Genomic DNA, 15,841 nt, shown 5'->3' with positions numbered 1-15,841 from the left:
TTTGGAGCCAAAGAGGCTGAAGTTCAAGTACCAGTTCCAAAAATTATAAAGGTTCCGTTAAGCACCTCAGGTTATTGTGAGGATTAAATTAGATAACAGAGGTAATGTGACTTACAGAAGTTCTGGTATATAAGTAAGAACTCAAAAACACTATGAGTGCTATTCTTTCTATGGCAAACCACCCCACAGTCTACGTCCCTTTAAGATGTATCTATAAGTAAATCTTTCAAAGTGTAACTTTTTAAAGTACTCACTAAATCTTTTGGATCATTTTTGGTGACTTTTCTCATTCAGGGCCATAATGTGGCAGGAAATAATCTGAAAGACACTGTCCTCATTCACTGAACTTCCTAGCAGGAACTCAAATTAGGAGGTACGGGATAGGGAGGAGTACACGGTAAAAAAACTAAAACCCATACTAGACACATTCTTCACAAGCTCAGTCTTCTTGGGAGGTAACCAGAAAAACAAAGCAGCTGGTTCATGGAAGTTCATAAAATCAAGTTACAACTAAGAGCTGAGGCTATACTATAAGGTATACTGTTTTTCTTTAAACGAGACTGGGCATACATATTGAGGTCCAGATGAATTGAGAAATGATGTTTTAACACAGAAAGGTATTTCTTAGAATACATTCCAATCTCCCTTGGCCATTTTTCACAACCAAATATTTTCATAATACAAACATGGAGAGAAGGGATAGCTAACACAACTGGAGGACAGAATCAACAAGAATTAAGGGCGTCCTGCAGAAAGTAAGGTAAATTTAAAGGTGGGGGATGACTGATTAAGCCAAGCTTTCTCACAAAGCAAAAGGAGGGGAGAGTGAGCAAGAGAGGTAAGGGAGAGGACTTTCTAGGCAGATGGAACAAATTAATTAACAATTAGGGATAAGAGACAGTATGGTGTGTTTCTGGAATGTTAATTAGTTCATTAAGGCGTAAAGAGATCAACTAGTGATGGTACACGGAGGACTAGAACTGTAAAAACTGAGCCACTATACCAAAGGGCAAGGCACTGGTGGGTCTGTGTTCATGTTTACATAACTCAGTAACTATCAAGGTACATGTCATGACATATATACAGTGAACATTTGTTGAGTGACAGAATGGTTATGTATGCCATATATCCCTTGACCTTGGAAATCTAAATGAGTTCCCACATTCTGGCATCTCTGCTCAGCAAACTGCATTATCTCTATTGTTCAAAGAGTAGAGATACCTCCTCCATCATAGTGCTCTAGGTAATAGCATTATTTTTGTTTTAAAAGTACTGTACTTAGGGACGCCTGGGTGGCTCAGTGGTTGAGTATCTGACTTTGGCTCAGGGTGTGATCCCGGGCTCCCCTCAGGAAGCCTACTTCTCCCTCTGCCTGTGTCTCTGCCTCTCTCCCTGTGTGTCTCATGAATAAATGAATAAAATCTTAAAAAAAAAAAGTACTGTATTTCTTTTGAAAATTGATAAAGGGAAAGAATCAAGCTTAGTCTATTTTTCCCCATACAAACTATATTTCAGGATAATCAACTAGCTAATAAGGGAAAGTTCTTCATAGAAGAATCACAAATAGTGCATAGAAAATCATCATTTTACAACCCTTAGTGAAATAATGGTTATCAGCAGTAATTATCTAGGACAGCTACAACTATTGTGTAAAAATTAATGAGGAACTTAATAATGAATAGAACAGGCTGACTTCGCCTAATTCATTGATCCATCTTAGGTCACCAAAAGAGGAACAGAAAGTAAGTTCTTTTTAAAATGAGGGAACAAGAACCATATAGCACCAACCAAAAAGTAAAATTCTTGCTAACAAAACTAACCTGAATCTAATCCAGACTCTGGACCTAACTACCAATTTACAGAAAATATGGGGACAGAGGTACAATTTAAACAATGCCCCCAAAATAAAATTCACCCCCCCCCCAAAAAATTTCACCCAACACCAGAATGTGGGAAGTTCTATAATTTCTTAAAGTTTATACGGGGTTTTGAAAAAAATAGGAGAAACTATTATAAATTAAAGAAGGCTTAAGAGAACAACCGTATATAAAGTATGGGGCTTTGTTTGAATCTTAATTCCAAAAAATCAACAGTAATTTTAGAAAAATAGGTAAATCATGCACCTGTGCCAAAATTTCTTGACAGTCATGCAGAGGGGGGTTAAAAAAAAAAAAAGAAAAGAAAAGAAAAGAAAAGAAAAGAAAAGAAAAGAAAAGAAAAGAAAAGAAAAGAAAAGAAAAAAGAGAAAAGAGAAAAGAAAAGAAGAAAAGAAAAAAGAAAAGAAAAGAAAAGAGGAAAGGAAAAGAAAAGAAAAGAAAAGAAGAAAGGAAAAGAAAAGAAAGAAAGAAAAGAAAAGAAAAGAAAAGAGAAAAGAAAAGAAAGAAAAGAAAAGAAAAGAAAAAAAAGAAAAATAGGTAAAGATGAACAAGGACTGGGTATTAGAGGACACTGGCTTTGGTAATAATAGTCTCGTGTGTGTGTGTGTGTGTGTGTGTGTGTGTGTGTGTGTGTTTTAAGAAATACAAATACATTTATAGGGAAATTTAATCCAATGCCAAAGATTTGATTAAATACTAAAGCCAAGGGCGTCTGGGTGGCTCAGCTGGTTAAGCATCTGCCTTAGCTCAGGTAATGATCCAGGGTCCTGGGACTTGAGCCCCGCATTGGGTTCCCTCTCCCTCTCCCTCTATCTCTGCCTGCTGCTACCTCTGCTTGTGCTATCAAGTGAATAAATAAAATCTTTAAAAAAATAAATAAAGCCAAAGCTTTTTTTAAAAAGGGGGATACCCAGATGACTCAGCAGTTAAGTGTCTGCCTTCAGCTTCAGATCAGGGTGTGATCCCAGAGTCCCAGGATCAGGTCCCTCATCAGGCTCCCTGCATGGAGCCTGCTTCTCCCTCTGCCTACGTCTCTGCCTCTCTCTCTGTGTGTCTCCCATGAATAAATAAATAAAATCTTAAAAAAAAAAATGAGGTAAAGGAGTGGGTTGGCTGGGTGGCTCAGTCAGGTGTCTAACTCTTAGTTTCAGCTCAGGTCATGATCTCAAAGTTGTGGGATCAAGACCTCACCTACATCAGACTCCATACTTAAGAGGGAGTCTTCCTGAAATGCTCTCCCTCTCCTTCTGCCTCTACCCTCCCCCCACCAAAATAAATAAATCTTTAAAACAGATAAATGCAGTAAAGGAGTCAAAGACTAGCAAATACTGATAACTGCTAAAAGCTGGGTAATGGGGGGGGGGGTGTAATTCATCATTCTCTTTTTGTGTACATTTCAAATTTTTAATAATACAGTTTTTAAAATAAAAATATTATCAGGGCATCTGGGAGTTGCAGTCAGTTAGACAACTGACTCATGGTTTTGGCTCAGGTCGTGATCTGAGTCTTGAGATGGAGCCTCCAGTTGGGCTCTGCCCTCAGCACAGAGTCTGCTTGAGATTCTCCTTTCTTTCCCTCTGCCCCTCCCATTCGTAAGCTCTCTCTAAAATAAATGTCTTTTAAAAATGGACTAAAAAGCTAAATATAAAACAAGATTTATCTTTTATCAAATATTTTTGATTATGCAAATATTTAAAAAACAAATGGATGGTAAGACACCTACATATTACTTGGCAGCTATGTCTAGGAATTGAGAATATGGATTATTCTTTATTATTCAAATGTTCTATGATGAAAATATATTAGAAATCAGAAAAAAGACTAGTGTTTTGTATTTTTTTGTTAAGATTTTATTAATTTGAGAGAGAGAGAGAGGGAGAGTGTGAGAAAGAGAGAGATCACAAGCAGGTGGGAATGGCAGAGGGAGAAGCAGGCTCCTTGCTGAGCAGAGGGAGCCCAATGCAGTACTTGATTCCAGGACCCCTGGAATCATGACCTGAGACGAAGACAGACAGTTAACCGACTGAGCCACCCAGGCACCCAAAACTAGTATTTTTTAATGCTACAAAATGCTACCAACCTTTTTAAAGAATTGATCCTTACTCGGAGAAATGAGTTTAGGGCAAAGATCATACATAGGTTTTGAAGAAAGAAATTGGTTTAAATCTTGGATCTACTATGCTTAATTATGACAGCATGACAGTTATTTAACCCTGCAATTTCTTTAACTATAAAATTAGTTTTAATAATACTTACACCATGCTGGATTGCCATGAAAATTTAAAATAATAATAAAATGAGTAACACTTAAGTATATTACTTCATTTAATATTCACAACATTCCTGTGAGTTAGATGCTATTAATATCCCTATATTACAGATGAAACCAATGCACAAAGAGATTAAGCAACTGCCTAATGCCACATAATAAATGGCAAGGCTAGGATTCAAATCCAGACAGTGTGAATTGACAGCCCATAAACTTTACCTAATCCTATATTGCCCCTCATAAATATTGCTTCCCATTCTTTTCCTCGTATTTATTTCCCCAAGTTCAACCAGTAATACCAATCACCCAACCTTTCTACAGACAGATGCAAAAGAAGAAAAGGAAGGGTTACCCGAATTCCCCACTGTACCATTGTTCACCAGGGAATTTGGAGCCACAGTACGAGGCCAGTGTCCATCATGAGAGGAGTTAGGGATCGCCACAGGTCTGGCAGCAGGCTGTGCAAAGATGATGCTGGGATCGTTCAGGGTAATATTGCTGGGGGCACTGCCTGGTGCAGAGTGGATCACTGGGCCGTGGATAGGCCAGGATGGGGCAGGGATCTGGAGAGGGTGCATTGGCAACAATCCCATATTGTGCATGGGAGAATACTGAGCTGGTGGTGACTGGGGAAAGTTATACATAGGCATCTGGACCTGATGGGGGGTCTGGGTTCCCTGCTGAGGTGGGCCAAGCTTGGGTTGGGATCCTGGCTGGGATGGAGACTGGGTAATGGCAGCTGATTGGGAAGAGTTCTGTGGAAATGGCTGGGGCTGAGGAGAATAAGATGGTGAATCAGACTGCAAAGAGAAAAAGATAACATTTTAAAATTAATTTCAAAACACCTTAATGTATAAAAGCAGAGATTATCTAAATACAAAATTATGGAGTTATTTCATCAGAACATTGTAAACACAACTCTATGATGTGCATAGTAAGAGCCTCATTTTACATGAAAATAGAATTTTCTCCAAGAGCCTCAAACCTTCTCTGACATATATATTACCCTATAAATGTTTTTACTGTCCAAACAAGAGAGAACCTAGACGTCATTCCCATCATGCAGAACCCATATTTCCAACTGTAACTAGAAATTTATGTCTAAATATCTCACAGCCACTTTGATTCAGTCCCTCAACAAGTTACTGTCAATTATGTCTGGGCATTGTTGTAGGTATTAAAAATCAATACTAACATGCATGCCCCTCAAGGAACTTAAAGTTTATAAGGGAAAGGAGAAAGAGCAGATGAAGACATTACATGAGCAATTACAATGAAATACAATGATTATCATGATAAGAAATCTATGATATATAGTGTATAAGGAAATCCCAGAGCAGGAATACCTAAACATACTTGGGAGGAGAAAAAGATAAGATGAATGAAAGTGGAAATCAAGGAAAGCTTGCCAGAGAAGTGACCTTTAGGTTGAGACACAAGGGTAAACATCAGTCTGATAAAATAGGACAGGGACAAGGGAAGGGGAGGAGTGTTTCATGCAGAGGGAACAACATGACTGAAGGTCTATAGGTTCATCAACACCTCCTGGCTTGTTTAAACAACTGGATTCTGAAAGAAGTTTAATATTACTGAAGTAAAAGGGCAAGGGAATGGCAGATTTGAGGTTGAAGAACAAATGAGGGACACATTAATGAAGGGTCCCATAGGCCTTGTCATTAGACTTTTATCCTGAGGGCACCGGGAAACCACTGAAGGGTTTCAAATTGGTAAGGAATATGATCAATCTGTATTTTAGAAAAATTATTCTAGCTTAATGGGAATGAAATAGAGAGTCTGGGGGGTGGGGGGAAGACTTAAAGAGAGTGAGTAAAAAACTGCTCTAAGATAGCAGCCCTGAAATGACGGTAACCTAGGCTAGGGAAATACAATATAGGGATAGGGAAGCAAATAAATGGCTGTGAGCTATTTTTTATGGGTAGAAAATAAGAGGACTTAGGGACTGGATGTGGGGGTTGAGAGAGGGAGTAGTTCTGGAAACCAGCGAATAGGATCATTTAATGAGATGGAGATGGAGAACACAGGGACAAGAGGTTAAGTTTAGGAATTTAGAAAGAAATATGTATTACATTCTAGACATTTTGAGGTTAAAGTGCTTTGTGAGATATCAGAACAACAATGTCCATTAGACAGACTAAGACCCAAATCTCAGGTAAGAGAAAAGTAAGTGCTAAAGGCAAAAAGTAAAAGCAGCAGCATAGGAAAGTGGTTAGCGCATAGGTTTTAGAGACAGGGCCTGAGTTCAAGCTCTAGTTCCAAGTGTGTGCTGACCTCATGCAAGAAACTTAAATGTTTCTTCATTCACCTGTAATATAAAATAATAATCTATCTCATAGACTTTTGTGTAGATTAATTAAACAACACAGAATATAAACACCAAATTCAGGACAGTAGATACATTTTAGAATCTACTACTAAAGGAAGGGACAGTGGGAAGGCTTTAAGATGGGAACAGCATCCAAAAGAATACATAGGAATTACTGACTACACATCACTTTTTAATAAACCAAAAATAATAAAATGTTAAGAATTGTTAAGGCCTGGTGGCACTACATGGGTATCTATTACTTTTTATACTTTTCCAATATTTTATCATAAGAAACAGGAAAAAAAAAGATATGGCCAACAGCCACTAAACAATGTTAGCTAATATTACTGTTGTTATATAACATTTATGACAATGTCAGGCCCAGGGTGCCTGGGTGGCGGCTCAGTCAGTTAAGTGTCTGCCTTCAGCTCAGGTCATGATTCCAGAGTCCTGGGATCGAGCCCACATCAGACTCCCTGCTCAGTGGAGAGTTGCTTCTCCCTCTCCCTCTGCTGCTCCCCAGCAGAGAGCTTGTGCTCTGTGTGTCAGATAAAGAAATAAAATATTTAATTTTAAAAAAAGAAAAGAAAAAAATGTCAGGACCACAGTAGGTATTCAAGTATTGTAAGTGGGGTTAGTGGGCTCCTAAATGGGAGAGTTGTTACAAGACTCTCCTGATACTGATCTTCAAATAGCCTCTAAGAATTTTTTCTAAACACAGATTATACCAGATTTAGCACCTAGACCCAGGTTTGAATCTTTTAATTTCTCTTATTCTCAGCTTCTCAATTTGTAAAATTTGATCATACTAATACCTATCACTTCACATGGCCACCCAAGGGATCAAGTGTGAAGCACCAAAGCACAGTATCAGGTTTAGAGTAAGGAACTATTCAATTCGCATTGAATTAACTAATTTAAGGAGTACATGGTAAACAGACATTTACACAAGGTTTAAGAGTAACTCAGCAAAGTTAATATGAAACTTGTAAATCTGAACTCTAATTCAATACTCTTCTTTCAGAGGACGTATTTCACTAGGTATTCATATCAGCTATGAGGAGACACATAAAAGCTTCAGGCAAGTCCAACACCATGCATGTATTGCCCCAACACTACAAACCCCTAACACATCTCAAGCTTTGTGTCTATTTTTATAAATGTTGTGCTGATCTTCTGCTTCTAGGCAAAGCCTGAAACCTCAAAGTCATTACCTTATTTTAACCAATCAACAAATGTATTAAGTAGTTATCTTATTTTACAAATAAGAAGGCAGGCTTACTAAAGTTAAGTAGCTTACCCACAGATAAAAAGCCAGATCTGCATTACTCCAAAGGTAATGCTCATCCCACCTCATGTGCCTAGCAAGGACACCTCTACAAAGCACTGTGTAATCTGGATGACCATATTTGCCAGTCTACAAAGATCAATCATATCACCCATCAAAGATAGTACTATCTTCCTGACAAAACTAATCCCTTTGTAGGCAGAGTACTTACACATTCTGAGGACTGTCTAGTCCTTATGGACTGATCACCTTGTTGCTGAGCAGAACCAGCCACTTGTTGGGCATTTACAAGGTTGCGGACCAGCTGGGCTGCTAAGAGAAGACATAAGAAAGAAAATCAACAGATAAAAAAACTAAGAAATGACAATCAATAAACTTCCTTCCTCTGTTAAGAGTTTCAAATCCTTCTGACTTTATAAACTTGGACTTTTAAATCATTATTATGTTTGTGAAGGACTTATAACAACTAATATTTTTAAAGCCATTTTCAATCATGCAAATCACCAAAAAAAAAAAAAAATACACTGGTAGTAGAAACAAGAACAAAAAGACATATACTTCTTTTCTAAAGGAGATGATATATTTAAGAAAACTTTCTGCAACAAGAATCTGAGTAACTGGAAATCATCACTTCTAAATATTCTATTTTTTCTTTCATTGAACTCTCATTGGGGTTTCTAGTTCTTAAAATTACTTACGAATTATAACCAGAACAGATCTCTCTCATACATAATAGTAATGGGAAGAGATATAATTTCTCCTGTACATGTTCCCAGGAAAAAAACTCCTGTTAACTTTTGGAGGAAAAAAAAAATTTAATTTCTATTAATTTTGCTAGGGAAAGAATAAAGGATGTAACTGAAATCAACAGAATACTTAAAGGGAGTTTACTGAATACAACAGACTGCTAAGACTTTAATAGTGAATGTATCTGAGTACTGTCTAAAATAAAGGCTGTCTAAATTGTAAGGTCCAAAATCATATAGCTAAGTTTGGAACAGAGAGGAATCAGAGTCCTTAGAATGACATCAACACAAATGACCTTATTTCTACTAAAAACTATTTTTGGTCTTTTCTATTTACCTGCCACACTGCTGTTCCTCTGACGGGCCAGCTTGACCTCTGGGCACTCTCTTCGTACATGTCCTGCATCTCCACATATAAAGCATCTGAGGTCTCTGGGGTCTCTAAACTCTCGACTGTCATGGAGGTCTCGGGGGTCAACAAGGTCTCGTGAATCCTTCTCCTCTTCATTTCCATCCTTCTCTTCTTCACTGTCTTTCTTCTTTAGTCTAAACAGTAAACTGCTGATACCAATAATGTGGGGGCTAGGGACTTGTAAACTGAGTGAAGCACAGAACAACCTAAACTACAAAAGTTTCACAATACAGGGATTAACATGCCCATTGTTTCATGCACCTTTTTTTAAGGCAAAGGAACTCACATTTAGAGCACACCTACTCATATGGCAGAAACTGGGTATTCCAGTAGCTTAATAATATCAAATTAGAAAAAACTTTAATATCAAATTGTAATCTTATAACAATATTTAAGAGGTTGGTATTTATTATCTCCATTTTACAGAGGGAAAAGCTGATGCTTAAAGAAAGTGTCTTCTCTAAATTTAAGTCAGCATATAGCACTGATTGAACCTAGGAGTTAGTACTCTCTGAAAAGTTCTAAGCACTTTATACTACACAAGCTTTGATAACTAAAGAAAGAATTTTCCTGGCCTATTAAACAGAGTATATAGAATATAGGAAGATATATTTGATAATTTTTTTGGGGGGGTATAGAGAATGTATCTTCCTCAAGGTATATATTATATAGGTATACCTCAAATATCTCACAGATTCAATTATATTTTAATTACTAATTTGCAGGACTGGAAGGTACTCAGCAAGAACCCCATGACTTGGTCATTTTTTTTTCTTGGCTCCTGGCACAGTTCCCAGTAGAGTAGGTGTCAATAAATGCTTCTTCAATTAAAAAAAAAAAAAAAAAAACCCTCAAAAAACAAAAACTGAATGCATTAATGAATACATGAACAAATGAATGAGATACCACTGTGCCATGAATAAATATCATTCTGTAACAAAATTCCACTCCAATACACATTTTACCTAACGTCCAATTTAAAGCCCTGAACTTTCTCATTTATATATAAGCACAGTTATAGCTACAATTGGCCTCACATTTATTTTCCCTGTAATGTTGATATACAATCATTTGCCAACCTTCTCCTTTTAGGGCAGTCTTTCATGTAGTGGCCTATTTTTCCACACACACGACAACATCGATCATTGGGAGCCAGTTCTCCATCTGTTAGCACTCGGGAATCAAAGAAGTATTCCTAGGGAGAAAATAAAACTTTACTAGAGAAAAAAACCACTATGAATTTTGGAATCCAAATGGAAAGAAGACCAACATGCAAAAGTGGTTTTAAAAAAGGAAATAGGAATGCCTGGGTGGCTCAGTGGTTGAGCGTCTGCCTTTGGCTCAGGGCGTGATCCTGGGATCCCAGATTGAGTCCCACATTGGGCTCCTTGCATGGAGCCTGCTCCTCTCTTTGCCTGTGTCTCTGCCTCTTTCTCTCTGTGTCTCTCATGAATAAATAATATCTTAAAAAAATAAAAACTCGCTATCAAAAAACAAAAACAAAAAAGGAAATAAATGGGGTGCCTAGGTCACTCAGTTGGTTAAGCATCTGCCTTTAGCTCAGGTCATGATCCCAGAGTCCGGGGATCGAGCCCATGTTGGGCTCCCTGCTCAGCCAGGAGTCTGCTTGTCCCTCTCCCTCTGCCCTGTTCGTTCTGTCTCCTTCTGTCAAATAAATAAATAAAATCTAAAAAAAAAAAAAAAAAAAAAGGGAAATAAATATCAACAAATTATTTCACTGTTATAAAAACCATGATATGAAAATAAGATTAAGAATTATCATCATCAGGACCCCAGGGTGACTCAGGTGGTTGAGCAGCTTGGCTCTTGATTTCAGTTCAGGTCATGATCTCCGGGGTTGTGGGATCCAGACCCCAGTCAAGCTCCATACTCAGCTCGGATTCTCCTCCTCCTTTTCCTTGTCCTTCCCTCTGTTCTCTCTCTCAAATAAATCGAGAAAAGAAAATTATCATCATCATCAATATCACAGTTGCTAATAGTGCTAACCACTTTACATCCACATTATTTCTTCATTCATCTGTGGCATCTTTGCCTAATAACTTATTAAAGTAGAAACTATTTTCATCTTCACTTACAGATGAAGAAATAGAAGCTCGTAGAGTTTGAGTCATTTACCCATAGTTAAAAAAGCTGGTAAGTAAACAGGATTTCAAGCTAAGTTGGTCTGACTACAAATCTCCTGCTTTTTCCTCAAGAAGGCTATTTAGAAAAAAAGAATTTTTTTTTTTTTTTAAAGATTTTATTTGAGAGAGAGCAATCACAAGCAGGGGACAGGGGTAGAGGAACCAGCAGAATCCCCGCTAAACAGGGAGCCTGATGCAGGACTCAATTCCAGGACTCTGAAATCATGACCTGAGCTGAAGGCAGACACTTAGCTGACTGAGCCACCCAGATGCCCCAAGAATTATTCTTTTTACAAAAGACCTCTCTGTAAATAAAGCAATCCTCTGGTTTATTTAAAATATGATTGGATTTGCATTATAACATTTCAAGAACATGTAACATGTAAGAGAAGGTCTGACAGAACCAATACAAAGTAAATAATTTTCCCAAGTTTTGGAAGTAGCAGGATCATATTTTCTTTATCCTACCACCTAGCATAATAAACTAAGTTTTAGTTTAGTTTTGTTTTGCACTATCACAAGGACCAGTTTGTCCTAACAGTATCCATGTCCCTGGAAGACAAAAGAACATATCCACTTAGCACTCTTCAAATCTACTTAAAGTCAAAGATAAAAGTATAAGAGACACACCTACTAGGATGGCTATCATTAAAAAAAATGAAAGGATGTAGATGAAATGGATCCATACATATTGGCGGTGGGAATGTAAAATAACACAGATGCTTTAAAAAAAGTTTGTCAGCACCTCAGAAAGTTAAACATAAATTTGTCAAAATGAACCAGCAATTCTACTGTTAGGTATATACCCAAAAGAAATTAAAACACACATCCACACAAAAATTTGTGCAGAAATATTCACAGCAGCATTACTCATAAGAGCCAAGAAGTAGAAACAACTCAAATGTCCATCATAGGTGATGAATGGATAAATAAAATGTGATATATATTCCATTTAATGGAATACTGTTCAATCATAAAAAGGAATGAAGTGGTGATACATGGTACAACATGAACGAACTCTGAGAACATTAGGCCAAGTGAAAGAAGCCAGTCACAAAAGGCTACATGTTTTATGGTTCCATTTATATGAAATGTCCTCATTGACAAACCTATAAAAACAAAAAAAGGGTCAGTGGTGCAAAGGAATTTAAAATATATGCCAGGAGCAGACCAGGAAACCTAAGTTAAGTGGGAAGAAAAATGAAGACAGAAGATAGCTGACAGAATGGGAGAAAATGAGTCAGAATAGTAGAGGACATAATAATGTAAATAGATGAAAAGAGAATATGTGAGTGAGCAAAAAATATGAATGAATAGAAAATATACTTGTCTTCATTTTCAGTAATATAGGAATGAAACACATCTATTTTGTATCCCTACAAGCCTAGTCAGTACATAGGAGAGAAATCAATAAATATGCATCAAAAGAATAAATTTTACTATGGAAAGTATAAGTATGAAAGACTTTGTTTTTATTTATTTATTAGTATGAAAGACTTTAAAGGCTATTTTCTACAGTATCAGTTATAACACTGATATAATAAAAACAATTTAAATGTCCACCAAAGGAGAATAGTTAAACTAGTATACACAAGCCATAGAATACTATATATTGACTTTTAAAACAGAAAAAGGTAGATCAAAAAATGGTTAGCAGACTCACAGGCCCCTTCAGACAGGCCCCACTGATGTTTGGGTCTTACTGCAAATGATATTCAAGACCGAAGACTGATATCTACTAGGACTACTTATACTGAGTTATTAAGAGCTGCTAAAATTTTGTATTCATAGACTAAAGTTATTAGCACATTTGTAGTTTACTAAGGACTCTAATATTCTACTAAAAAAGTCTGACAACATGAAACTGCTAGGTTCCTATGGAACATACGTACATATACACACTAATAGTTGGAATTCCCACAATTTTCAGGTAAAATGCTTTATTAGTGTATCAGATTTATTTTGATCTGACTGTGCTCTTCATATATTATTTTTAATTAGTATGTTAGTAAAATTATTGTTGGATTTTCCTTTTGTTTGACATTTTGTTCTTACACAACTTTGACGTCATTTCAAATTTTACTGTTATTTTCTATCTCTCCATTATAATTATTATCACCACCACCCCCTAAGGTGCAGGATAATAAAAAATGTCTGAGAAGTAATGCTACAAGGGAAAACAGCTGTAGACTCTTCTGCTTTTCTCACCCTACATTCCAAAGAAAGAGTACAGAAACTACTGAACAAGATCAAGGATATTCGTTATGTAATAGAAGAGACCTTTTCTCTCGAGATTGCTTCTCTTGGAAGTTTCTTTTTCTGTGAACCTTAGACCTTCTCCCATTAGAAAGCAACCAAAAACCAGAGTGAGACCAAGAGGAATGGGAAATACTATGCCACCCAGTTTAGGCAAAAGGAATTCTCTCAGTTCCATGCCATCAAATTCGGCTATCTCAAAATTAGAGCAGAAGTCTCAGCAAGTAAGGAGTATTTCTTTGGTGTTGTCTCTTTATATTTTCATCAAGATTTCTAAAGATGGAAGGGGGCAGTGGGCAGCACCTCAAATTCAAAATTTAAGGATACTGACTCTTGACTACCTTCATTCATTCAACAAATGTTTATTTGGTACATGCAATGTGCCATCTTACCAGGTACAAGAGATATGATGGTGAAGAGACATAACAGACCCTGTCCTCATGGAACTATGATAGTCTAATGAGAAAGACAGAATTCAACAAAGAGACACACAAAATTTCGCAAACAGTTATCTCATGAACTATGGTAAGTGCAATAAAAAAAAAAAAAAATAGGGAGCGTATAATTGTCCCGTTCCCCTATTTCTAACACCAACTTGGAAATAGGATAAGGTCTCCTATATTACGAAAAAAGCAATTCTAAAAGAAAGACTCAGAATTCAAATTATGGTAACTTACAGCTTCTCTGCCAATGAGTGGATAAAAAGGGGTACCAAAAAGTTTCCTTCCATTGATAAATGCCTTCATGATAAAATTGGTCACTATTTAAAAAAGAAAAAAAATAAATAAAGATGCAGACTTTAATGTGTAAAAGCTTTAAAAAAAGGGTATCTGTATATTTAAAACTTACTTTTTCTAGATACTCCAGCACCAAGGTTATGATTCAAGTCAAAAGGATCTAGAAAATAAATATTTCTTTTTTAATTAGGAATTATGTTCATTACAACATAAAATATACATAGGAGCCATAACTAGAGACTAACACTACATAATCAGACCATTCAAGTGAGCAAGTTATTCTTCTAAAATTATAGATTAAAAAAGACAGAAACTGGGCGGGGGGGGGGGGGAGTAATAAAAGGGTCAAAACATAAAAATCAAGAGGAAGAATCTTCCAAATTCTAATGCGTTTTTAGTTTTCCCTTCAATTTCCTTGCCAAATGAAAGTCTGGCTTTTTGTTTGGTTTTGTTCCTCAGTTAATGTCAGCTAAATGATTACCTTCAATTGCAATGCATTTGGAGGTCCACTGCTTTTCAAAAGTTGTCAACAGTTTTTTCTGCCGAATGCTAATTACATATTCCTTAAAATCAAACTCTTCAGTATAGAAGCGAAGCAGTCCCAACCAAAGCTCTCCTAAGGTTTCTGTGTTCTTTCCAAGTGAAGGTAAACGCTTTTTCTATAGGTAAGAAAAAAGAGAGAGATGTCTATACTTACCCAAAATATGGACCTTAAGTATAAGCAAAATTATTAAATTATGCAAATCCTAACATATATCAGTGAGCATTCTATAACATAAAGACTGAAAAAAAATTACCAGTTCTTCTGTTTTATCAAAGAAAAATGCATTCCATCCATCAACCATTCTCTGTGGAATCTGTTTTCCATCAAAGATCTGTAAAAACAATTTTATTATCAGATTTTAAGTTTTATAAAGCAAATGCCTAAGTATCTTCATATCATTTTAGAATGTACCCATAAAAGATACTGAGATAAAAGATATGGTAGATTGCTATCTACCATAAATTCTTTCCAAAAGGAACATGTCAAGATGGTATAATTTGATGCCAAGGTATTAATGAATAAAATGTATCTGGAAGATCAAAGCTGGGAAAGGACATCTTAAGAGCATGAGACTTTCCAAATAACATATTTGATGTTACCTATTTTGCCTGTCAAAACCCATCCAGCCCAAGACTAATGAAGTAAAACTAAAGAAAAAAAAAACAATGAAAACCATATTTTCATCTAAGGATCATATATCCTTAGATACCTACATAATACCTACATAATACCTATTGATTTGTACACCCAAAGGAAATCAATAGAACTGTATGTTTTGGGGAAGAGCTCTAGTATTTTTAAACAGTTATCTGTATCAGATGAGGCTAAAAAAGCCCCTGAGTATTGATTTTTTTGAAGAGAAAATTAGGTAGCTTTTTCTGACATCTCTCCAACACCTGGATAAAAACTATAAAATCTTCATGAATAATTACTCATTGTAAGGAAAGGGGTGGTGGTGGTGCAATGCTACTAGAAGAAAAGTATCCTGTGTAAGAGGAGTTCTTTAAAAAAGATGCAATAAAGTAAAAAGTTGCAACAGGCTCACCGTCAGCTGGCCTCATTTCTAGTCTTAATCCTGCCTAGTAGTGACTCTAGACAAGACAATTATTCTCCTAAAATCTTAAGTTTTCCCAACGAAAATGAGAGACTAGATTAATTAGGTCAGTTGTTATCAAATTTTATTTTTCTTTTAAGCTATAGAATCTTTTCTTAAGAGGAATCTTCCCGGAAGCTTAAAACAGA

The 15,841-nt window shown here is 36.3% G+C and overlaps 1 protein-coding gene across 20 annotated transcripts in view; it reads right to left on the bottom strand.

Annotated features, from left to right (window-relative positions):
- The window catches only part of TUT4 (terminal uridylyl transferase 4), a 133,630-nt gene that overhangs the window by 23,555 nt on the left and 94,234 nt on the right, over positions 1 to 15,841 (bottom strand). For 12 of the 20 annotated variants that reach the window (XR_012005454.1, XR_012005452.1, XR_012005453.1 and 9 more), the window contains 8 exons: positions 14,853 to 14,930; positions 14,537 to 14,714; positions 14,168 to 14,215; positions 13,996 to 14,078; positions 9,998 to 10,113; positions 8,844 to 9,067; positions 7,972 to 8,072; positions 4,499 to 4,946 (listed from right to left, as the gene is read on the bottom strand). Coding sequence is in view for 15 of the 20 variants with exons in the window: in XM_072772081.1 (XP_072628182.1) it covers positions 4,499 to 4,946; positions 7,972 to 8,072; positions 8,844 to 9,067; positions 9,998 to 10,113; positions 13,996 to 14,078; positions 14,168 to 14,215; positions 14,537 to 14,714; positions 14,853 to 14,930 (1,276 nt within the window). In the remaining 5 variants the exon portion in view is untranslated. The remainder of the gene's footprint in view (positions 1 to 4,498; positions 4,947 to 7,971; positions 8,073 to 8,843; positions 9,068 to 9,997; positions 10,114 to 13,995; positions 14,079 to 14,167; positions 14,216 to 14,536; positions 14,715 to 14,852; positions 14,931 to 15,841) is intronic. The other 8 variants (XM_072772085.1, XM_072772089.1, XM_072772086.1 and 5 more) reach the window with 6 other exon arrangements.

Source organism: Canis lupus, chromosome 13 (assembly GCF_048164855.1).
Source record: "Canis lupus baileyi chromosome 13, mCanLup2.hap1, whole genome shotgun sequence".
NCBI lineage: Eukaryota > Metazoa > Chordata > Mammalia > Carnivora > Canidae > Canis > Canis lupus.
The sequence above is the reverse complement of the archived record's forward strand: the minus strand, read 5'-3'. Positions and strand labels throughout refer to the sequence as shown.